Source organism: Callorhinus ursinus, unplaced genomic scaffold (genome assembly GCF_003265705.2).
Source record: "Callorhinus ursinus isolate GAN/ISIS: 27379988/994484 unplaced genomic scaffold, GSC_fseal_2.0 scaffold6, whole genome shotgun sequence".
Lineage (NCBI taxonomy): Eukaryota > Metazoa > Chordata > Mammalia > Carnivora > Otariidae > Callorhinus > Callorhinus ursinus.
The window spans coordinates 75465391-75490631 of record NW_027397068.1 but is presented as its reverse complement, the minus strand read 5'-3'; the positions used below and the strand labels follow the sequence as shown (position 1 = coordinate 75490631).

At 35.7% G+C, this 25241-nt stretch overlaps 1 protein-coding gene across 9 annotated transcripts in view; it reads right to left on the bottom strand.

Annotated features, from left to right (window-relative positions):
* The window catches only part of QKI (QKI, KH domain containing RNA binding), a 161956-nt gene that overhangs the window by 116680 nt on the left and 20035 nt on the right, over positions 1-25241 (bottom strand). For all 9 annotated transcript variants that reach the window (XR_012378647.1, XM_073894200.1, XM_073894201.1 and 6 more), the window contains exon 2: positions 9211-9353. Coding sequence is in view for 8 of the 9 variants with exons in the window: in XM_073894200.1 (XP_073750301.1) it covers positions 9211-9353 (143 nt within the window). In the remaining variant the exon portion in view is untranslated. The remainder of the gene's footprint in view (positions 1-9210; positions 9354-25241) is intronic.

Genomic DNA, 25241 nt, shown 5'->3' with positions numbered 1-25241 from the left:
GTCTTTTACTGATTGGGTTCACTGCCTTAACAATCATCATATACATCCTTTTCACCGTAACTGGACCTTTTATATGAATGAAAACCTTTACGTGATTATTACTTCATCCACCTATATTAATGAAAAATATGTATAACTTCAAAAAAGAAAAAGAAGAATGATTATTTCAGTCAAAACTGAGCTTACCGTGTCACTTCAAAAACCTGGAAGATGAGTCTAGGAGTTTAAATATATAGTTCTGACTTCGGATTACAAATACTACCTAAGGCTCTTTGAAATTGATTTAAGTTTTGCTGCGTAAGTATCATCAACCTCACACACTATTTCAAAATTATTAATTCAGCTCTTAAAGTGACCTGCTTTTTTTGGCACCCATTTTAAGTCACATGTGATAACCGTCTTTTATACCACCCTCGCTCAACGTTCCCACACTGTTAATAATGACAAAGCTTAGAGAGACTTTTAATTTTCTTCCGTTAATATAGTATGTTTTTCATCTGCTACTCTTGGTTCCTCTATAATATTAAATTATAAAATCTTGCCCGGTATTCTCTGCTTTCAATGAATAGCACCATTAGCAAAGCCCTCTCTCATTCTTAGCCTCCACATATAATAGACTAAAAAAAATCTTAAAGTTTTCGTTAATTAATCTGTCTCCTATTCTTCCTTTCAACTTCACTGCCTTAGTTCAGGTCCTTGTTACTGTATAACAGGATTATGGCTATAACAGTACTATGAGTGCAGGAATTACATCTTTTCATACTCTTGTGCCTGGTGCCTAGAACAGGCCACACACAAGTCTGAAATAAAGAATAATGTCAAAATTTTACTGGCTTATACTCAGATCTCTTCAGCCTTCATGTTTCTAATTATTTTTCAAATTTTCATTTTCTCTTTTGATCTGTTAAAATTGCAAATTTATATTGCTTTCATACAATTTATAAATAAAAACCCAAGAAACTAATCAAAGCAATCACTGTTCTCTAACCCCAAAGAATACAATACAGATATATTTCTTTAAAGCTTAGTTAATTCCTTACAAAATAGTAAAAGAAAAAAAAATTATCACACCAATATCTAACATGGAGATGGCCGAAGTCACGCTAGGTAGGCTGCTTACCCGATGATACTGTTTTTGCACTTGGGGAAAACAGTTTTCTGTGGTAGATCAAAACTAGATTTCAGGAAGTGCCAAATTCTTTTACGAACTATTTGTTTTAAAGGGCTGAATTTATTAAGACATGTAATGCCTTCCCAATGAAATAATTAACCGAATTTAGCTCTAAGGCTAGTTGTTGAAATGTCTGATTGCAATGCTTGTAAAGTTAAGGCAGGTTCCATCAAAAACTAGAGTAGTTTTCCACTCAGATTCAAACCAAAAGTTAAGTATAAATGATGAGTTCATTCACTCATAAAATAATTTCAGGTGCCCTACGATAAGCAAGCACTAAGATGGGTGGTAAGCTCAAGTGGTAGAACCTTCAACTACCCCACACTGCCCATTCTGTCTGCCGATTTTGGAGGGAAGAGGGTTAGGATTAGGAAGATTATGTTACTGACTGCTTCACTCAGTTCAAGGAGGCAATGCTATCTCAAGATGGACCAACAGTAGATCAACATCTCAGACTTTCTTTTAATATCTAACAGAAACACCTGGATGTTTATGGAATATGAACAGCCCTGAGAATTAGGTTTCTCTCCAATGTTTTTATTACATTCCTTTGGTTATTTCAGGGACAATCTAAGAGATATGGAGGTTAGATATCAGTGATTAGGTATCCAACTGATTGATAAGTCTCTTACAACAATAATTTTTCCAGATCAGATCCTAACAAACTCTTTTTGGATAAGATAAATTCACAGACAAAACTTTTTATCTCAGGGGGGCCTGGAAAACATTTGCCTGCAAGTAATACTCCCCTAAAAACAAACTCTGTTTTCTAATCTGTTCTTCTGAACACTAGTTCTTTTTAAATATTAAAATATATTACCTAAATAAAGCTTTAAATTTTAAGACTCTGAGAAGGCTTATTATTTTTAAAATTGTTAAACTTTGAGAAAACCTGAACTAAACAAAATTTATTGTTTTCAGAATGTCTTGAAATTCTTTTTGGAATAACTTCTATTAACATCCTAAGAAATTTAGTATAGCTCAGACCATAAAAACCCTAATTAAGTATTTGATACATAGCAGGCCTTAATATGTCCTTGTAGAGTGAAATAAAAACCTCTAAACCAAAACTAAAAAGACAAAAGTCATGAAATTGACCCTCACTAAATACTATCTGTTTAAACTTCAAAGTCAACTGTTAACAGTTTCTTTACCTAAAACTTAAAAATATGCTCAATTTTATCAAATGGCACTGCTAAATTAAAAACTCCAACAGATTAATATATAATCTGAAATACTTCACAACTCTACTCAGTATATACCAGCCTTCTTAAAAATCAACAAATCATTAATAGTTTTATGTGTAAACTATCAGAGAGATAGAGATATGTAGATCTTTTCATGTTTTATATTTTCACTCATAATTAAGATCATATAGCGGCAAAAATTAAGCCTGAACCTAGGTAATGAAAAAGGAGACTGTGCAGATTATTAAATTTTGATTTAATGTCCATTTGTTTCTCAGAAGAACAAAGGTGAAAGTAGTTTATATGAAGACTCTTGATTAATTCTTTCAACAAACAAGGAAGCCACAATAGTCAAAGGAGCAAAGGCCTAATGAAAGGTCTGCACTGACCCGTTCTCTTCATAACCCATCCCAAACAAATGCTAGCTCAACAGCCAATTTGCAGGAGACAACCGTGAGAAATAGGAGAAAATCAACAATCTTATACTATATACTAAACCAGAAGCTATGACTAGCCAAATTCAGGAAAACTGAATTGAAAGGGAACTTAAAAAACTCTTGCTCCACCATTAACACAGATTATTATTATGAGACTACAGGAAGTGATGAGTGCTATTATAAACCTATATTATTAAGTACAGTTGCCAGGCTGGGATCCTTGTTGGAAAAAATATTTGAAAATGCATTTATCCGTCTTACAAACCTTTGACAACTGTCCTCATCATAGCCTACACCCAAGACATACCTTTCAAAGCTACAACCGTTCAAAAAAAACCCAAAAAACTCATTTTAAAAACCTAAGAAAATCAGAGTTATCTTCATATTAAAAAGCTAGAGAAAGTTTCACTACAATTTCGTATCACATCCCAAGCAGAGTTTAGCAATCTAATCTGTTCATGTATGTACTACACAACTAATATCCCTAACAGCTAGACCTTGACAATATTTGGAACTTATCTACCACTGAGGTTGATCCTATAAAACAATTTCTCACAACTCAAAACTGAATAACTAGGCAAATTTAATGACAGAATTATTACTGACTCACTGAAACATAACATCTTCTATTTATATCAATCAGAGTTAACTTCATTCACATACTGCTTTATAAAATCTCCACGGATTCAAACAAGTCCTTAATAATTTAACCAGCCAAATTACCAGTTTGATGGCCTACGTGTAACTTTAATCTTCTTCGTGTCTGTCACTTTATGAATGTATGATAAAGTTACATATTCTTAAATGATTTAATGCAATCTATTTTACCTTTCATTCAAGACTGTGGGCTCCTAGGAATTTTTTTTTCAAGTTCGTGATCACAAGAACCATACTTAGTACAGTATCAGATGCCATACATTTGTTATCTTTATTCTTCCGAACAATTTTATGAGGTGGACCTTATAATTTAATGAACCAGGAAACAGATTCTAAAAAGTTAACATGTGTTAAAAGCCAATGTGATAGTAAGGACTATTTTTCAGCAAATATTTATCCCAGTCCCCTTCTCACTGTGGACTGAGCGGCTTGTCAATGCAGTTTCTTAATTTCGGTGCTACTGACATTTGGGGTAGGATAATCTACCTACCTGGAGGGGCTGCGGTGTTCATTTTAAGATATTCAGCAATATCACTGGCATTTACCTCCATACTAGATGCCACCAAACCTCCTCCCCTTGTAGTTCTGACGACCCAATATATCTCCAGATATTGTCAAATTCTGAGAGGGGCAAAATCATCCACACTTGAAAATCACTGGGCTAATGGACTGTTAGCAGATAGGAGTAGAGGCCTCACACGTGCTTAAGCAATTTGGCTTGGCTCTGGTACTCCAGTGACCTGCCATGAGAAAAGCATGCTCCTAGTAGCTGCTGTCCCTTTGGACTGAGCCCAGGAAGAACACAAAGATCTAAACCTACCTGCAGCTGGCCTAGGTCAAGTTCAGCTAAGCCCAATCAGCAGAATCTCAGCCACCACAAAAACCAATGCTTGTTATTTTAAGCCAGTAAGTTTTAGAGTAGCTTATCATGGAGCATTATTATGGCAATTGTTGACAAATACAGCCGTAAGGGAGTAAAGCCAAGATTCAAAACTGAGGCCTGTCTGGCTCAAAAACCCACTATTATCCAACTATGTAAGAGAGTTTTCTCAACGGAATTAATATCCCCAACTCCAGCATGTGCTTGGTACACAGTACAGATGCAATAAAAGTCTGCTTTGTTAATAAATATAAATACTGAATGTGAATTTTTAAGAAATTCAGTTCATTTTCAATATGCTCCTCTTATTACCTTCCCATTACCACATCATAAAGCCACTGATTCAAAAACATTGTGAAGGACATTTTACCACACTACCTCATTTCTCAAACACTAAATCTAAAACTTAGTCCCAGAGCTATACACAACCAAGTCCAAAACAGTATCTCCAAATTAACACTTTTATAAAGTAAGTTGCTTATGTGCAAATGCAAAGGACAAGTTTAAATTAAAAGAGTGACACTTTCACAGAGATACGCACAACAACTACTTGCTGCACAGCTACCATCTACCAGGCACCATCCTAGGCAATGAGAATACAAAGAGAGACAAAATCCCCACCCTAATGGACCCTGCATTCTGGTTAACACTTGGACAGTGTTATGGCATTTTCCAAATGCTTTACGTGCATTAACTCACTTATAATTCCCCATATTCCTGTGAGAGACTTACTATCCCCTCGGAGAGGTGAGAAAATGGAGAACCATAAATGACAAGTAATTTGTCCGAAGTCTCAAAGTTAGGTTGGCAGAGCCAGCCAAGGGTCTCTGGGTTTGCGTCCATACTTTTAACTACTATTAATATAAGCAGGGGCGCCTGGGTGGCACAGTCAGTTGCGCATCCGACTCTTGGGTTTCGATCTCAGGGTCACGCGACTGAGCCAGGCATCGGCCTCCATGTTCAGTGTACGTCTGCTCGAGATTCTCTCTCCCTTTCCCCCTCCCACCCACACTTCCCACCAAGCTCGCATGCATGTTCTCACTCTCTCTCTCTCTAAAATAAATACAAAATAATAAAAGCAGTTTTGAGTCAAATAGGATGAATTCACTCACAAAATCAAACCTACATACAAACGGTGCGGGTGGAAAAGCAGCATACAAAATGGTCTCTAAAACATAGTAAGTGAAGAAAAGCAAGAAAAGGAAGAATGCATCTTTGTTTCACTGTGGCCAATAGCTAATTCCTAATTTTGAAATAAATTTCTCCCTTGTTTTACTTGAATACTATTTCATTTTTTCAAAAGGTGACATAAAGTTCCTAATATAGAGCACAAAACAGTTACTACTCATTTGGTATATATTAATAACCTCAAGAAAAATAATTCTTAAATCCTTATAACAAACATAATTAACTTTTTTCTTTTTTTTTCTTTTTGAGAGAGAGAGAGAGAGAGAGAGAGAGAGAGAACACGCACACATGAGGTGGGGGGAAGGAGGAAAGAGAGAGAAAGAGAATCTTAAGCAGACTCCATGCCCAGCACGGAGCCCGAGGTAGGGCTCGATCCTAGGACCGAGATCCTGACCTGAGCCGAAATCAAGAGTCAGATGCTTAACCCACTGAGCCACCCAAGCACCCCAATTAACTTAACTCTTATAACAGGATTCTTTTATTAAATATAACTTAAATTCCTGTAACAGAGTTAAAATTAAGGTATTAAAAAAACTACCTGGAGAACCACAATGGTTTTAAATCCGTATCAATCCTCTTATGAATTATAACTAAATTTCTCATTTAAAAAGCTTTGTTAAAATAGATATTGTTGGGTGCCAAAAGTCATCCACAACTCACCCACCCACATACCTAATTGATAGGCCCACACCTGGACATCTAACTTTAAACCCAACACCTCTACCTCAGAACTGCTGAATCCCCACCTGCCCAATGGGCTCCTGCCTCAGTCTTTCTAGCTCAGGAACTGGTGATTCTGCTACTCCAACTGATCAAAACCTTTGAGTTATTCCTGACTTTCCCTCACACTCCATACCCAATCTATCAGCAAACGCTACTGGCTCTAAGTTAACAATCTATGCAGGACCCAAGAACTTCTAAGTCATCTTGTTCAAGTTTCTCTCCTCTACCCCCTAAGTTAGTGTCCCTGTTGTCACCACTGCCCAAAGCAGCCAGAATGAATCTATTAAAAACCACTCCTTGGCTCAAAACATCTCAATGGCTTCCTACTTCACTCAGAATAGTATCTGACGTGGTGCTCAGTATCTAGTGGTGCTCACAGTCCCTACGTGATATGGTCCCTCTGCTAACTCTCTAATCTTGCATCTTACCACACTTCCCAAGCACACTCATGCCTTAGGCATTGCACATGCTGTTCACTCTGCCTGGAATGTTCTCCCCCCAGATAATTTTCATGCCTTCCTCCCCATCACTTCAGTCATGTCTCTGCATTCCCTCCATCTTTTAAGAGATACTTTTACTATTAATACACAGTCATCATTTACATGTTATAGCACACCTTATTTTTTCCATAGCACTGACTACACTTAAAAGTAAATACTCATTTGTTTATTGTCCATCTCTGACACTGCAACATCTGCTCCACGAGAGCAGAGGCATTGTTTAATTCACCACTCTACCTGCCTCCTGGAACAATGCTTGACAAAACAACCCCCTTAGCCCGCTCATTCTGACGATCAACAAATAAGAGCAGTGCTCCTCAAACTTTAACATGCATCAGAATCACCGACAGGGCTTGGATGGCAGATTGCTAGGCCTCAGCCCTAGTTTCTGATTCAGCTACTCTGGGGTAGGGCTTGAGCATTTACAAGTTCCCAGAAGGCATGGATACTATAGTCCTGTGACCACATTCTGAGATCTACTGACCTAGACAATGTTACACCGCAAAACAGTTGTCAGCAACAGGAGCTGACCATGGCAATGAATCCCAACTGGTGGAAGAAAGACAGGAACAGAATGCAAAGTTACCTCCTACTGGACCCACACTATGAAATATAACTCTTCTCACTTAGAGGATCATATCAAACATATTTTATAAATAATGCAATGTAAGTATCACCTTCCCTGAATAGGATTTTGTCCAGAAGAATGGGGACCAGGCAGATGAAGCTATGTTCTCTAACAAGGTCCTATGATCTTACATATTCTGTGTTCATGACTAGCGCTGAAACTTTATCCTTTAGAGTTTAAACGAGCATAGAAGGCTGATATCCTTTAGGAGATACTGAAACATCAAACAGCAGTAGACACCAACTGGGATAGCTGCCAAATCGTAATTTCCCATCTCTAAGGATCATTCCAATCATCGAGGGTGGGACCAGAGTAATCACCTCCAGGTTACATTAGTTAACCTCCCATCTTTAGTCATGGCAGACTGGTCCAAAACACATTTTCTCTCCTAAGAATCTGAAGTTCGAAGATAAAAAAGTCTGGGAGGCACTGAAACCAGACTATGTCAAAACCAAGGGTCTCAAAGATAAAGTCTGAATTCCTGTTGCTGAGGTTCTCAAAGCTGCCCTGGCCCTTCTCTTACAGGAGGCTTTGCAATCCACCATGTCCTTTAATCCTCTGATACCCAATTACTTTCCAACAAACTCTTTGCCTACATTATCCAGAACTGTTTACATACGTGCAACCAAAAAATACTTACAAAGTAAATGTATTAGCCTTAAAGAAAATTGTATTAGAAATGCAACTTGTGAAATGCCAAAGCTTTTTTCCATTAATCCAACTTAAAACATTTATTTTCCATCTTTAGACAAGTAGACTGTCCATATAATCAATGAATCTTAGAGTATACATCACATTTTGACCTTACAATACCAACTCCTTCTTACAGAATAGTTTTTGCTTTCAGAATAGTTCTCTGAAACCTACCAAAATACCAACAGTTTGCTTTTATGTATCCAAAAGGCACTGGAGCCAATTATGTACAAATATTATGCATATTGGAAGTACATGGTAAATAACCACAAAAAAGGTTCTTTTGTTAAGTACCTTATATTCTGATGGAAAGAAATAGAAAAATAAATTAAAACACACCAAACAGCAAGTGCTCCTCAGAAAAATAAAGAAAATTATGTGAAACAATGAGTAACTAGATTGCTTTAGATAAAATAGTGAGGGGAGGCTTCTCCCCAAAATCTTAACCACAAAAAGAAGCCAGCCAGTGTACAGCTAACATACTCTTAGGCTGGGAATAGACCTGACTTGTTCTAACAGCCAATGTGACTACAGGGTACTGAGAAGAGGGAAAATCACTTAAGATGAGGTCAGAGAGATAGAAAGAACCATATGACATAGTGCTTTATAACAAACACAAAGAGTCTAGAGCTAATTATAAATTAAGTGGTATAGGACAAGGAGGCTACTTGCAACAAGATGTTTATGGAGAACAGCTGGGCAAGAAACAAGAATGAAAAAGACAAAACAAAAGAAAAACATTATGAACAGTGGTTATCATAAAAATTTTGGAGCTGAAAGGAAGCTTAGCTGTCACCTAGTCCAACTTCTCATTTTACTGTAAGGATGACATGGCCCAGGCTGTGGCTTCCCTGAGGTCAGATTAAAGATGAGTAGAGAATTGTATCTGGTGCTCTCTGCGACATTCAGGCCAAAGCTAAAACCAAGTCTTTACCATGTGCATTTCCAAAAGTGACAAAGCAGCAATTAAATGAAAACATATCTAAAAAATTTTAATTGTCCACACCAAGTTAATCATACTTCTAGTCCCTCACATGACATTTTTTTTAAAACAGCTGACAATGCTTAAGTATTTATCACGAGACATCCCTTCCCAAAGTATGTGAAGCAGAAAAAAAATTGAGTAAGACAACAAAACATACTTACATCTGGATATTCTTTTACAGGCACATAGAGTTTCTCTTGTAACTGAACAATAGGTCCCACAGCATCAGGCAATTCTGCACTCCTTTTCTCTGTACTGCCATTTAATGTGTCATTGTACATGTCTTTCCGTACTCTGCTAATTTCTGTTAAAAGTAAAAATTTTAAATGTGTTAGACAAAAAAATATTCTTGCTAGTCGAGGGGAAAAAAAAAAACAGAAGGTAGGGGAGTGTTTCATCGATAAAGTGTTAAAACTCAAAGAGTAAAGCATTATTAACCTAGTCTACCATTCCCTAGATTAAGTCTATGTTGAACAGGACTATAGCCTTAATTATTTTCTAAAGAAATCAAATTTATATTAACCAATATATTTTATTTTTTTTTAAGATTTTTTTTTTTTTTTTTTTAGAGTGAGCGAGTGCACTGGAGGACCAGGGGAAGGGAGGGCGGGAAGAGGGGGAGAGAGTCCCAAGCAGCCTCCGTGCTGGGCATGGAGCCCAACTAGGGGTTCGATCTCAAAACCCTGAGATCATGACCTGACCTGAAACCAAGAGTTGGACGTTTAACTGATTCCATCACCCAGGCGCCCCTATATTTTATTTAAATTAACTGCAGAGCCCAAACTCTTACCCTCTATTTGATATATCTGTTATTTTACTTAATTTCTCCATGCTTAAATAAGGCCATTCATTCCAAACAAGAGCTTTAATCAAATAAGAATGCCTATCAGACAAAACTAATAACAGTGGCTCTCTCATACTTCAGAACTCATCTGTCTGAATGAGATTTTGAACTGGATTACTTCCTGAGCTATTTTAGGTGTCTCTGAAATATCCAAACAGATGTCCAATGGATAACACAGATTTTAAGTTCAGCAGAAGTCTGAGTTTGATACACAAGTATGTTAGTCAAAGCTACAGGAACAGAAAAGATGTCTCAGAGAAGACAGAGGGAGAAAGGAGGACTGAATGAATCCTAGAAAAAGCAACATTTAAGGAATAAAGCAAAGAAGATCCAAAGCACGAAGAAATGAAGGTGGATAGCAGAAGTAGGAAAGAGAGGTGTCACAGACGCTGAAGAATGACAGAACCAAGAACAGGGTGATCCACAGTGTCAAACACCACAAAAGTATGGTGAGGTAAAGCAAGAGGGTACCTTGGATTTAACCACTAAGCCACTGGTGATCAGAGAAGTTTCAAGGAAAAGATGGTTTACAGAGATCAAACTACATCAGGTTAACGAAGGAAATATAGGAAGAAAAGTAGGGACCTAAAGTTAATGACCTTTAAAAAATTATTAGGACAGTTCCCAGGTATATAAATATACTTCTTCTAAGAAAAAATATATAAGAAATCCAATGAATCAAGACTTGCACAAAGGGGGAATCAATTCTTTCAAGAATTCTTATTAAAGTTTCCACAATGTGTTAGAGGATAGACCCCTGCCCACTAGAACATACTGTCCAATAAGGGTTGTCATTACTAAATCAGCTGGATGCCTCTGTACCTGTCTCTCCACACTACAGATTACATCCTTCTTGGGGAAGAGGCTGTGTCCATTAGTATTTAAAAGGAAAATGCCTTTTATTTTTATAATGTATTTTGACTGCCTTCCAAACATGGAATTTCAATCTACTGCTATAAGGAACTATGAAATATAAATGCACACTTCAATTTTCTTAACTAGTTATTTATATCACTTTGCTAAATAAAACCCAACACAGCAAAAAGCCATGAGCAAAGGTGTTCTTACCCAGTTAGTCTTAAATCAGTGAAAATACTGTATTATAATACATTTTCTGCTTCAACGATGGCAACATTCATTTTATAACACATCTTCTCTCTTAAATAACAATTTCCTTGTCAAAGCTTACCAAATGTGCATCTCTGAACAGCAAATGAAATTTTTTAAAAAAAATCAGAAGAAGGTACCTTCGATTTAACTACATTATAAAGGCAAGACTTCATTCCTTAAGTTCTTTTTAATACTACTTTAATACTACTTAAATCTTTAATACTACTTCTTTTAATACTACTTTTTAATACTACTTTAATAATACTTATTAAATACTAATAGTAGTATTAAAACATGCCCAGTATCAAACTAGTGTTTATTTTGTATTAGCATGCGACAGCAATTCTCCAAGTTTTCAACCACCAAATAATAATTTAAACATAAATAACTGCTTACATAATTACATAATTACAGCAAGTAATTAACCAAAGGACATTAGGGAAATTTAATTAAAATTATGCATATATCCTTTAGTCCAAGTCTCTATATAAAAGCAATTTCAATATTAATTTATTAAATTTCCTCTTCAGAAACTGCCTAATTCTTGTTAATAATGCTGATATAAAAATCCTGATAATAGCATAAAGGAAAACAATAGATAAAATTTGCTTATAAATATAAATGCAAACATACTAAATAAATAGGCTCCACCAGCATACCAAATGAATAATGCACTAAGGCAGTGGAATTTATACCATGAATGCAAGAGTTCAGTATTATAAAATCTATAACCAGAGTAATACAAAATAAAAAGGAAAACAACATATTTCCAGGTAAACAAGTTTATCAAACTTAGAAAAACCAAGAGCACTGTAAGAAAATTCAGATGACTAAATTAAAAAATACATAAATATTACAATAATCAATGACCTTCACATATCCACTTAGATGATAAAATAGAAGAAAAGATAAATTTACCATTTAAATGTATTTGTATTTCTATAAATATTAATGTGATTCTCTGATTAATAACTGAAAGTTCTGTGAGATTCTGCTAACCACTATAGCCCCAGCTCCTAGAATAGTGCCTTGAATACAGTGGGCCCTCTGTTAATACTCAGTGGACTGGGCAGATGGGTGGGTAAATGAGCTAGGTTCTAAGGCATTAAAGTTAAACAAGTCATGGTTTCGAGCTTTCAAAGTTAGTCTCATATGGGATATATATAAACAAGATACTCTAAAGTAGAAAAAACAGTAAGAGGCATAGATTAGAGATGGTGGTAGCACAAAAGCAGGACCATCAAATCTGCCACAGGTTGTTATGGTCAAGAAAGAAGTCAAGAGGAAAGAAACTCTTGACTTTTCTTTTCTAATGACAGTATGTGAGGCAAAGGTACAAACAATGTAATTATAAATTATACTTTTCTTAAGATAAAAAGTCTTTCTACCATGTTTCTTTTAGTCTCAGATACATCACTCAATAATACAAATCATAAGCAACACTGTACTGATAGGAATGAAAAGATGACCAAGTCCTAGTGCTCAAAGATCTTATAATCTTCCTCATTGTGGGGGTCTAACCAGCTCAGTACTACCTGTATTAACAGCACCTTTCTAACCAGGAAATCACACTAGCACTTTTTGCTATGTTATTTACAATACTCAAGTCAAAACAAGTTCTGGGGCACCTGGCTGGCTCAGCTGATAGAACGTGCAACTCGATCTCGGGGTTTTAAGTTCAAGCCCCACGTTGGGTATAGAGACTATATATAAAATAAATCTTAAAAAAAAAGTTCTGATTCCAGTTCTAACAGTAACTGTGTGATTTTAGATAAGTCTCTTACTTAACCTCTCTGCAACTTTACCTCATAGAATTAGAGGTTCGCTTACTGAATGACCCAACTAAATCCATTGCTTTCCAACCTTAGTATGCAAGGACCCCATTTATTATTTTGTCCCCTAACCCCACATTTTAAAAAGTTTTGTCTCCAAAGCTTGTAGTATATAAGTCCTGGCAATCAGAGGTTTTTGTTAATGTTATACCATCAAGCTGATCTAATCATGGCCAAAATATTACAGAAACATGTCATGGATATGGGTAGTGCTCTATTTCCTTTTTAAGTGGTGGATTTACAGGTGTTCATTTATGAAACATAGAAGTGCTTCATAATTAATATATTTTATACAGCTGACCCTTGAACAACAGAGTTTGTATTTCAAGGGTCCACAACATACTACTATATAGTACATAGTTATAATGTACTACATACATTTATTTGTATGTATGTAAGATTTTGTAGTATGTAAGTCCTGGATTTTTTTTTTTTTGGTTAAATACGGTATTTTGTTGTTGTTGTTGTTGTTGTTAAATACAGTACGGTATTGTCAACATATTTTCTCTTCCTTAAGATTTTCTTATTAAAATTTTCTCTCTAGGGCGCCTGGGTGGCTCAGTTGGTTAAGCAACTGCCTTCGGCTCAGGTCATGATCCTGAGTCCCAGGATCGAGTCCCGCATCGGGCTCCCTGCTCGGCGAGGAACCTACTTCTCCCTCTGGCCCTCCCCCCTCTCATGTGCTCTCTCTGTCTCTGTCTCTCTCTCATTCTCACTCTCTCAAAATAAATAAATAAATCTTTAAAAAAAAAAGTCATCTTTAAAAACAAAATAAAATAAAATTTTCTCTCTAGCTAACTTTTATTGTAAGAATACAATATGTAATACATATGGCATACAAAATGTGTTAATCGACTGTTTATATTATTGGTAAGGCTTCCAGTCCACAGTAGACTATTAGTAGTTAAGGTTTTGGAGAATCAAAAGTTATACGTGGATTTTTGACCATGAGGGGAATCAGTGCCCCCGACTCCCTGCGTTGTTCAAGAGTCAACTGTATAAACTTTCGTTGCATCAAGCACTGCATGATAATGCTCAAATGTCTCATCCCCACACTACCTTCACCAATCTACAACAGTGGTTCAGAGGACTAAAAGTTCAGAACCATTTGTTTAATCACCTAGTATAAAAATTCCCACTACAATAACCCCAAAATCCCCACTGTCAGGACAACTTGTTTTAGACATCTCTGAAGTTATTAAAGTTTACAAATTTTACTGAATCAAAATCATTCCTAAAATTTCTCCCACTTCCCCCCACTCAACACTCCAAAGGTCAGAAAACAGATCCAATGCCTCGTTCCTATGACAAAAATACTTATAACAGTTTTAGATCTAAGCATCCTCTTCTCCGAGCTATATAACAACATGGTTTTATACCCTCTCACTTAGACACACCCCATTTATCTATGCCCTTTAAAATGGAAAGTCCTGTACCACACACATCCTTCCCTGACAAATGAGGAGAATGCAGACAGGCTGCTTACCTCCAGTCACAAACACTCCAAGTCCACAGTGTGTTTAAGAACACCTTTCTTTCTTTGATGACCGTATCACCTGACTCAAATGTTGAGTTCACCATTCCATACTTCCACATCTGTTTGTTTAGACACCAATACAATAGGTGATTTAAATTTTTTTCCTGGTTGTTTTCAACTAGACAAATCCCTTCAGAAAGTTAATCTATCAGTTGACATCCTCTAGGGAGGACTATTTTGAGTCAAGGATCCAACTAACTGCAATTTCAGAGCGCATCTATTTCTGCAGCTTGCATACTGAAATACAGGCATACCTTATCAACTATCTGATGAAATCTCAAGCCACACTAGGACCCAAACCCCCCTTTGGATCCACTAGTTCAAACAGGAAATAATCTGTTTTGGATTCTACAGGTTGTACCATCAAGTTTAGAATACAAATCTTTCAGCTTTTGGGAGTATTCACCTTTCCAGCAGTCAGGGTCCTCTCATTTTCCATGTTTTCTAGAACTGATCTTTGGCAATGACAGTTTAATGACATTTTTTCAAATTTCCATATCTTGAAAACTACTTTTGTTTAAGACTGAAAACTTGTTCAGGGCACCTAGGTGGCTCAGTCGTTAAGCGTCTGCCTTCAGCTCAGGTCATGGTCCCAGGGTCCTGGGATCGAGTCCCACATCGGGCTCCCTGCTCAGTGGGAAGCCTGCTTCTCCCTCTCCCACTCCCCTTGCTTGTGTTCCTTCTCTCACTGTGTCTCTGTCTGTCAAATAAAAAAAAAAATCTTTAAAAAGACTGAAAACTTGTTTCATACTACTTACTGTCTCCTTACAGTTCTCTGCTTTCATGATCTTGATTTTTCCCTTTTACGAACTAAAACTCAATTATTAGCCAGTGAATTCTGCTCCTAAGAGGAAAAATAGTCACAGCACAGTTCTGTTCTATGTGACCTGTTAATATTACATCACCTTTTTCCCTAACTTATCTAACTCACCAAAAACTAAAAGCTTTCCTTTAAAATCTTAACATTTCATAAGGCTCAGCTCATTTTTGCCTTTAGCTCTTTATCACGACTACTCTTTTATTATATCTGAATTACTTACTATATGTGCATCCCACCCTCTGCCACCTTAAAATTTTGTACATTTTTTAAAAAAATCTGAATTACTGGATTAACTAACATATCAACCTCTCTGTGGAAAAGTAAAATATCAGAAATAAGGATAACTTGAAGAACGATTAGAGAACAGAAAAATAAAGGCTGAGAAATCTGAATTATAAAGTAGTTATTTCCCAAGACAGACAGACAGATAATGGCTAAGTATAAATTCAATACTGAGATGTTGGAAGACTGGATAAAGCCTAGAATATAACCCTATTTTACTGACTGGTTTAGAATTTTTTCAACAAACTTAAACTGAGAAAATAAAAATTAAGAAATGAAATATGAAAAATATTTACTGGCTCAGTAGTACACAAAAAAGCTATTAATAACATACAAATAATAAAATATAAAAATAAAATTGCATGAAAAAATTATTTTCAGGATTTTAACAATACAAATTAAGACAACTTTTTAATTAAAAACACTAAACACATTCTCATATAAAATACATGTTATACCCAGTGTTGTGGTAGCTAATTCCAATTGTTCAACTGGTTCGCCACTATTATACACCTACACATTTTATTTGGGTAGCTATTTGCTTTTTCTTTGAGCCTTATATTTAAAATCCAGCAAAAAAAAAAAAATCATCATTTTAAGACAGCTGGACCTAAAATACAAAAGAAATGAAAATGTTACATTGTCATTTGACCATTACTGCCTCATTTTTAAAGTTAATGTTTTCCATTAATTTATTCAGTGAAATAAGAGCCACTTATTTATAAAAACATATGCTTTGATGTACACAGTAAAAATTTTATAAGCTTTCATCATTTCAGTGGAACTTTAAATAGGCTCTATTATTTCCTCACTATCTGCTGGACACTAATCTGGCACAGGAACATAAAAAGCAAAGGAAGATTTTAGTTATTTTAGGTCTTAATTAACAAATTCCTAGTCTCTATTTACATGAAACTTACTAAATCTTAAAACAGTAATATTAGGAGTCTATTTATAACCAAACACCATGGTAAGGTGGTGGCTGTTAAGTACTTAAAGGGAACAAAGATCTCTTCTGTAAAAAGTAACCTCTAATTCAGGTTTTACTAAATACAGGGAAAGTTTTGAAGATATTTTAAGCAGAGCAAAAATAATGTAACTTCACTGTACTTATTTTTAAAAGCCACACCCCCAAGGTACAGAAAGAAAATAATTTAAAACGCAGGTTACTAGAGCCTACACAACATTTAGTAAAATGTGTTTAGCTTACTTAAATAACCAAATAAAACTGATTTAATTTTGAGGACATTGCTTGGAAACTGGCAAAAAAAAAAAAAAAAAAAAAAATCAAGCTATCAATAATTCTCTAATGGGACCTGACTTGGGGGGTTAAACTCACAACTGTAAGCAAAAAAAGAAAAACTACAAAATTAGATTTAACATCATAGCTCTCCTTTGAATTGCTTTGGCAATTTAATTAACAATTTTGTAAAGTTGTGGACAAATTTCACATAAAAAACATGAAACAGCAAAGGTCTTATAAAAATGTCCTAGTTCCATAACTGCTCTCAGCAGCAGTTTTGTATCACAGAAGGCATTTAACAGTAGCTGCACCTCCCTGGAAAAGCTCTCTCAAAGGTTATAGAAAATAATGTCTATTATATGATTCAATTTATACTAAGTACATATATTTTTTGATAGACACATAGAGAAGTCAAAAAATATAACTATTAACAGTAATCATCCCTGGAAGACAAACTTACAAGGACTATTTGGCTTTCACAGTAGATTCACATAAGAATTTTTTTTTTTTTTTACTTTTGTAAAATAGTAAAGTAAAAAAGTAAAATAGTAAAGATATTTTCATTAGGATATTAGGAAGTACTTTAAGTCAAATGTTGTATATAATAATGGATTCCCTATATAAAATTATAAGGATTAAGTCCCAACTATAAAAATAAACTACAAAGACTTATTTTTTTTAACATGAGCACCTTCCACCAGGCTAAAATACTTTATATATGAATTATTACCTGATTTTCACCATAATGAGAAGTAGATACAATACCCACTTTATGAAAGAAACAGACAAAGGAAAAAAAATAAGAGTGCTCAGAAATTTAAGAATTGGTCCAGTGTCACAGCAAGACCAACCAGCTTTTATTTAGAGTTTCACAAAGGACTTTCTGGAATAAAGAAGCCCTTAAAACTTACTTTAGGAGACGGTAATTAGAGAATGGAAAATAGGAAAATGGAACAAACCAACTTTTAGTTTATTGCCAGCCGTGCTCTAACAAGTTCAGTCCACTGCTTTACTATTGATTGCAAAAAAGACTGCAGCCCTCCTCTTTTCATGCTAACAGAACACAGCTTCAGTGGGTGAAATCTAGGCCTAAGTGCCTGGAAAAGTGACAATCCGGAATGAATGAATGCCTGCTGCTGGCATACAAAGAAGGCAAAATAGGCCAATACAAAGAACAGAACAGAATGGGGGAAAGCTTCTTTTTTTTTTTTTTTTTTTTTTTAAGTGTTGGAATAGGCATCCCTTCTCATTTAAATTGGATTTTGTTTGGAGGTCATTTTAAACCTGTTTAGTTTTATATGTAATATGTCAAGGATTTTTTAAGAAAAATATTGCCTTCTGGTCATTTAGTTTTTTAAAATACACAGGGGAAACCAATCTTTACCTCTACATAATATCCACTGTATTAAAATTTAAATCTGAAGGTTAAGAAACACCATTAATGAAGATCTGAAGATGATGCAACAATAAACCAGCAGATGCTACTGGGATCCAGGTAAAAAGTAATACTTGAGAATCTAGCAATTCTTATTAATAACTCTTTTCCCAACCCTTTTAATATTTCGAGAAGAACAGAAATGAACTCATAACAATGGAAAATGGGTTCTACCTCCAGAGAGGTAGATGAGAGATTTTTTTTTTTTTTTACCATTTACTTTTATATGCCTTTGAAGTGTTTAAGCATCTCAATACATTAACTTCGTAAAAAAAAAAAAAAGCTAGCTTTAGAAGATTTTACTTATGATAACAGTAACAGATTAATATCCATGAGACTACAATGATATACATAACTGAATAAACAAATACAAGGAGAAGTGGCAGATCTTCCTTACAGAATTCCAATTCACATGGAAGAAAAAGATGGATATAGAAAATCACCGTTATGAAGTATTGCAGGTGAGAACCATTCAATGGGTGCTGCTAATATTAGTGAAAGAAACATGAGAAACAGGGTATCTGCTCAGAGTATCTCCCCTTAAGTCATTTACTAATTACAAAGGAAAAAAGCAACTATCCAGTGGAGAAACCTGGCAGAGTCCACCTTAACCAGGTGATCAAATACTGTCACCAGTAAGATATATACCTTTAGTATGACACACTGAAAAAGGCCAGTCATTTTGTTGTTTTCTTGCCAAATACGCACAACCTCAGTCTAATCATGAGAAAACATCAAACTGAAATTGAAGAATATTCTACAAAATAACTGACAGTTATCTTAAAAAATATCAAGAAAAGCATCATAAAAGAATGTGACACTGTCACAGACTGGAGGATACTAGAGACATCACTACTAAATGCTGTGTGGGATTTTGGATTGGATCCTGTACCAGAAAAAGGACGTGAATAGGAAAATTGGTGAAGTCTGAATAAGAGCTGCAAATTAGTTAATAATATTGTATCTATGTTAATTCCCCAGTTCCCTTAATTGTACTGTGGTTATCTGAGTTCTTACCATTAACCTCTGTGCTATATTTCTATTTCTGTGTAAGTCTAAATTTGCTGCAAAATAAAGTTTTTACTTTGGCCTCAGAGTTATTTATTCTCACTGAGGGGGGATAGTTATGGGAGAGAATGAAAGCCATGCAAATGGCTTACTTTTCTAGTGTTTGAAAAAAAAAAAATGCCTGCTTACCAATAAAACTGGGGATCTCAAAATCATTAAGAATAATCTCTTTAATTCAAAATAATCTTTTAGATTTTCTTTAGCAGTTACTGCTTAAAATATGCATGTACTTTAAACTTGCCTTAAGAACATGAAGACTACAATCCATAAACTATCTTTCTATAGGAACAGAACCTTTCTTAATAACCACACGTAGAAAGGAAAAAAGCACTGGCCTTGAATTTATGCAACCTAGATTTTATTTCTGATTCCCTGCAAGATCTAGCTATGTGGCTTTGAACTTAACCCTCTGGGTCTCAGTTTCCTCCTCCGTAAAATCAGGTTAGACCAGATCAGTTCTATTAATTAGGAGTCCGGACACCTTCGTGTTTCTTCTGAGAACCTCATTTTGTGCCCTCTGTGTAATCAATACCCCACAGGAAAAGGCTGCATAAACTCAACAACCAATCAAGAACCACAGATCTACTCCTTCCAGAATTTACATTTCAAAATGTCCTAAACTAATGGACACCAGGATTTATTTTAAATAGTATCTTTGTAAAGCACCAAATCCTCATATAACCAGGCTCTACAAATTTATTTTTGTGGGAGGTGAGGAGAGGTCCGCCCTATGTATTTTATCCTCCTCAAGCTCCAAATTACTTAGGGCTTTAAAAGAAATTTGGTAAATGAGTGAAAATAAAACAGAACTCCCAAAAATTTTGAAGGAATTATGTCTGTGTAGGGGGAGGGGTAGAGGTAGGTTGCTTTTCCTACCTAACAATTTCTTTGATTTTTTAATTATCCTTTTCAATTGTATTCCAAATTCCTCCTAAGCTCAATGGAGGAACAACCGAAGATCAGTAATCATGCACCCCTTGTGTATCTGAACATCACCTTAATTCCACAAACTGAAGCAAATGTCAAATGACACTCACAGGTGTTACAGCAGCCCATGTACATGAGAAATCCCTCATACTAAAAAAGCTAAGGAGTTTTTTTAGGCCATAATAAACAATCTACTGTATATGATGATATTCCAAAGGTCCTTTACAGCAAGCATTGAGATTGAATTAAAAAACTTCCAATTTTGTAACAAGAGCAACATATACAGTACCTTCAGATGTCAACATAATTGATACCGAAAACATTACTTTAATATGGTATTTTAATATGATCCCCTTTAATGAAATAAAAGTTGTTTTACTTTACAAAGAATTAGATTCAGAAAATCTAAGTAATGTTGTGTATGCTACTGGCTATATTTACTACATTCTTACTGCCTCTTAAAAGTATACATTTTACTATCATATCACAATATTCTTAGAATGCAATTTTAATATGAGTTTTTAAAATGCAGAATACAGCACTCTTCTGAGATCATAAAAGTTTAATTTATTAGAATGGAAACTAAATGTTATCATTCAAAAACATTACCAAAATAATACAAGAAAAATCCTGGTCAAGGACATTCCTGAACTCCCAAATGCCTATATCCAACTGTCTTCTAAACATGTCATCTTGACAAACTTAAAACCAAACTCCTATCTGTCCCCAAAACTGTTCCTCCTGATCTCAAAAACTGGCAAGTCCATTCTCTCACACATCATATCTAATCCACCCGCAAATACTGTTTACACACCTTTTAAAAAATATACCCAAAATCCCACTGACCCCTTTACCCGCCACCACCCTAGTTCCAGCCACAATCCATTTCTCACCTAAACCACTGAAATAACATAAGTGGTCTCCCTGTTTCCACCATTCCCCCTGTCAGCCTCGTCTCTATATTCCAGAGTTAGCCTGTTAAAATGAAAGTGACATGTCCCTCCTTTGCTCAAAACTCTCTGAGCTGTTCACAGTTTCTTGGTCTCAGGACTCAACGCATAAAAAATTACTTCAAGGAGCCTTTATAAAGAGCTTGTGTTTCTGAGAGTTATACCTGTTAATACTTAACCATACTACAAATCAAAACTTTAAAGTATCTAAATTACTTATGATTCGCTTTAACATAAGAGTAAACCCCATTACATTTTAACAAAAAACATTTTATCCAACAAAACAAAATAGTGAGGAGAGGCACAGTTTTCTATTTTTGCAAATTGTTTAAATGTCTCCCTTAACAGAGACAATGGAATTCTCATCTTTTTTTCCCCTCATATCTTCTTCTGAATTCAGTCTTTTGCAATACCACACAGCATATAGCCTCTGAAACACTCCACTAATAAACTCAAGTGAGAATGAGAGTAAAAAAGTCAAATAACGTACTATTATGAAAATAGCTGGACCTCACAGACTCCTAGAAAGCTGCCCAGACCACATTTCACCAATGCTCTAATGACTTACCGTTTCAATCAGTGTGAAAGCCCAGGTCCTCACAGAAGCTCCCCGCCTCCCCCCTTACCTCCCTGACCTACTCTCCTAACCAGTTCACCACACCCCCTCAACCCCCATTCCTCACTCACAGCTACAGCTACAGCCACACAAGGAACTGCAAGTCCTGGCCTCACAGTTTTGCACGGACTCTTCCTTCCTCTTGGAAAGCCCCAGGGAGCAGTATGGTTCACTCCATCACCCCCTTCAAATCTCTGTGCTAACATCAATTTCTCGGGGAGGCCCACCCAGATCTCCCTGTCAGATCTCCCTATTCAAAACCACAACCAGCTCCAAGCCATCCAAAACATCCCTATCTCCTTTATCCTGTTCAGTGTAGCCTCAGAACCCATATTGTCTAATATATCACAGAATGTATTTATTGTTTCTTGCCTGTCTCCTACATAAGAATGTAAACTCCGGAAAGATAGATAGCTTTGCTTTTGTCTTTTGCTATATTCCCAAGGATCTGCATCCTTGGGGAAAAAGCACCTTTTGAACAATCTTAGCAGGACAATTAGTACAAAAACATGCAAAGCTACAAAAACATGCTTGAAACTTGACTCAAGCATCAAGAGGTTATTAGCTTCACGACTTATTCCCCTTCCCATTAAAGTAACAGAAAAGCACTTCTCTTCTCAAAAGGGCTTGCTGTATTTATTCAGGATTTGTGAGCATCTCAAACACTTAGTTAATAACATATGTTCATTATATCAGTGTTAAATTCCTCTGGTGTGTTTTAGACCAAATGACAAGATAAAATACACAAGCATCTAAATGAATGGGCTTAGCTTTAAAAAAACCCTAATCCATGAGGAAAAGACTGCCCCTTTTCAGGACTGCACCAAAGGAGTTATAATGATTCATTCCTCTTGAGGTTTTTTTTTTTTTTAATAACCTCTATATTTACAATCTGCACAGTTTACAATCTGTTCAAAGCTTATTTGGTAAAAATATTAATAAAATAAATTTTTTCCATTTTATTTCCTAAAAGTACAAACTGTTTATAAAATGGATTGGTCTGAATTATGTACAGTTGGGAGTTTCTTTTTAAGTGTCTTTAATAATCTGTGGTACAGGGATATTGGTTGTTCATACATGCATTCAACAAATATGTACTGTATACCTACTATGAGCTAGGTCCTGGCCAAAAGACCTAGGGATATACTCAGATGCAAAAACAGACATGGACCTTGCTCTATCACACACTAAGTGAGCAAAAATAATACCTGAAGTAGAGTACTCATCTAGGTATGACCTCAAGGAAGTACCTCAACATATTTCATATCGCAAAATAAGAATTTTAGCTTTTACTGAACTTTTATTCCTCATTATCATCCTGTAACAATCTAAGTCAGACAAATATTAGAAGTATTATGTTGTATTCAGTGGTTATGTGGTCTATATGGTAAGGAGAGACATTCTCAGAAGTAATTATTCAGGGAAAATGGGAGTCCTCAAATAGGAAGCTAAAATTCAGATTCAAAAAGAGCTCCTACTCCTTCTGGACTTCACATTCCAGCTCAAGACTGGTCTTCTAAGAGTAGACATGTCTGACAAAGCCCCCCCTAGAAAGCAAGCCAACCAGACATTCAGACAGGGCACAAGGAGGCCTCTCTACAGAAGACAGTTTAAAATGAATTCCCCTTTGTAGACAAATTATCCAGCTTACACTCTGCCACTATTTTCCTCTTATCTAGACCTTTCCCAGGCCTGATTTAAATGCCACAGCAAGGTATTAGACTGGGAATGAAACAGAGTTGACTGGTGGTGGTAATGGTAGCATACAACTAGTGAGGAGGCACAGCATCTCTTAAACAGAATTTAGAGTAATGAGATCTAACTTCCGGCCCCTCAAAGTCTGCCTTGGAAGTCAACACTTTATTGTATAGCTAAGATGAATTTCCTTACAGGTAAGTACTATTCTCATCTCCATTTTATAGTTAACAGACTAAGATTTGGGGGTTAAACACTTTGACCAAAGAGGACGTAACTTGTAAGTGAAAAAGTCAGGATCCAAATTTAGGCCACCATTATCACAGTGTCTCTCCAACATTACTGTCCCATCTTGATAATGGGAAAAACAGTGTAAGAATACAGTAAAAGCCATACAGAATAGAGGAAAAAAGATGAGAAGAGTGTAGAAATTGCAGATATAAAGAGGGAAAAGTAGAGAGATATACACAGTAATGAAGGAAAGAAAGAAGCGTATAATTCAAATTAAAACTAGAATGATTAAGTCTCATTTAAGCTCTGGAGGGACTTAGTCACACATACTTCAACAACATGGTATACGTTTACTCTATCATCTATAAGGACCATCTAAGATAACTCTAGACCTAAATTTCTGAGTTTCAGAGAAAAAATTCTTTCAAATAGAATAGTATTTGTAAAGTCTCTGGCACATACTCAAACTGCAATTATTGACTGAATATATTCTATTTTTCTATGGTATAAGGCATTGTGTTTGGTGCTAGCATGACCGTGGTAAGCAACATGGTTCCTGCCCGGGGAATTCTTCTAGTAGTAAGAACTGGTTTCTATGTAAATAGATTAGAGGGCTAGAAGTGATTGACAGATGCGGCTAAGCGTCCTGGGATATAAATACCTGGACCTGAACACTAGACAAAGTAATTTTTTTTAAAGAGTAAGCCAGAGTTCTATGGTTTCTTTCGATTCCACAGTAGAAAAGATCATGCTAGGGAAAACTGGATTCTAGGTATGTAAACCCTCACTTTAATTATTATGAAGGAAAAGAGAATAAAATCAGAAAAAAAAACATGATGTATACTTATCACTCTAATGATACATATTTATGTTGATGGAGCTGATAAATGAAAAATGCTTAGAATATATGCATATGTCCCCCTCAAGGATTTTTTACAAACCTTAGTTTTCTGACTCCTAATCCCATCTCTACTGGACTGCTATTTTTAGTAATGCCTGTAATTATCCAGGCAAGTGGTTCTGTTTTTCTCACTCGTGGTAATTTTTCATTTACTCAAAAACTCCCAAAGGCAGAGGTCAATGAACAGTTGTGTATTTTAGAGTAGCCCACTAAGGTTTAAAGACATGGAATTTACTATGCAAATTAGGTATCTGTTTCTTAAAACCAACACAAAATTTTCCGTGGAAAGTTCGTAATGAACAGAATTTCTAAGAACAAAAGTTCTATCTTTACCAAGGCCTGCCTTAGTAGGGGCAAGTGGAAAATGTACAGATATAAACCAAAATCTAAAAGCAACCTATTTCAAACAGCACTCAAAACTCATCACACTGGAAAACGAGTGAAATCCACTCACTAAAAATGAATTCCTCCCTAATTGTGGTTTAAAACCACATACTACTACTAAGAGTAAGCATAGCAAGATATATATATCATCTTTTGTTGGAGAATTTCATAGGCAACAGAAGAGTAAGATGTACGTTAGCACTCCCCAGCACATTTTTTTTTAAGCAAGGAAGTGGAAAAGGCCATGAAATTCTTCAAACCCAGGCCAATTCACAGGTGCCTTGAGGCATTAGTAGTAACCTGCAGTAAGAGGCACA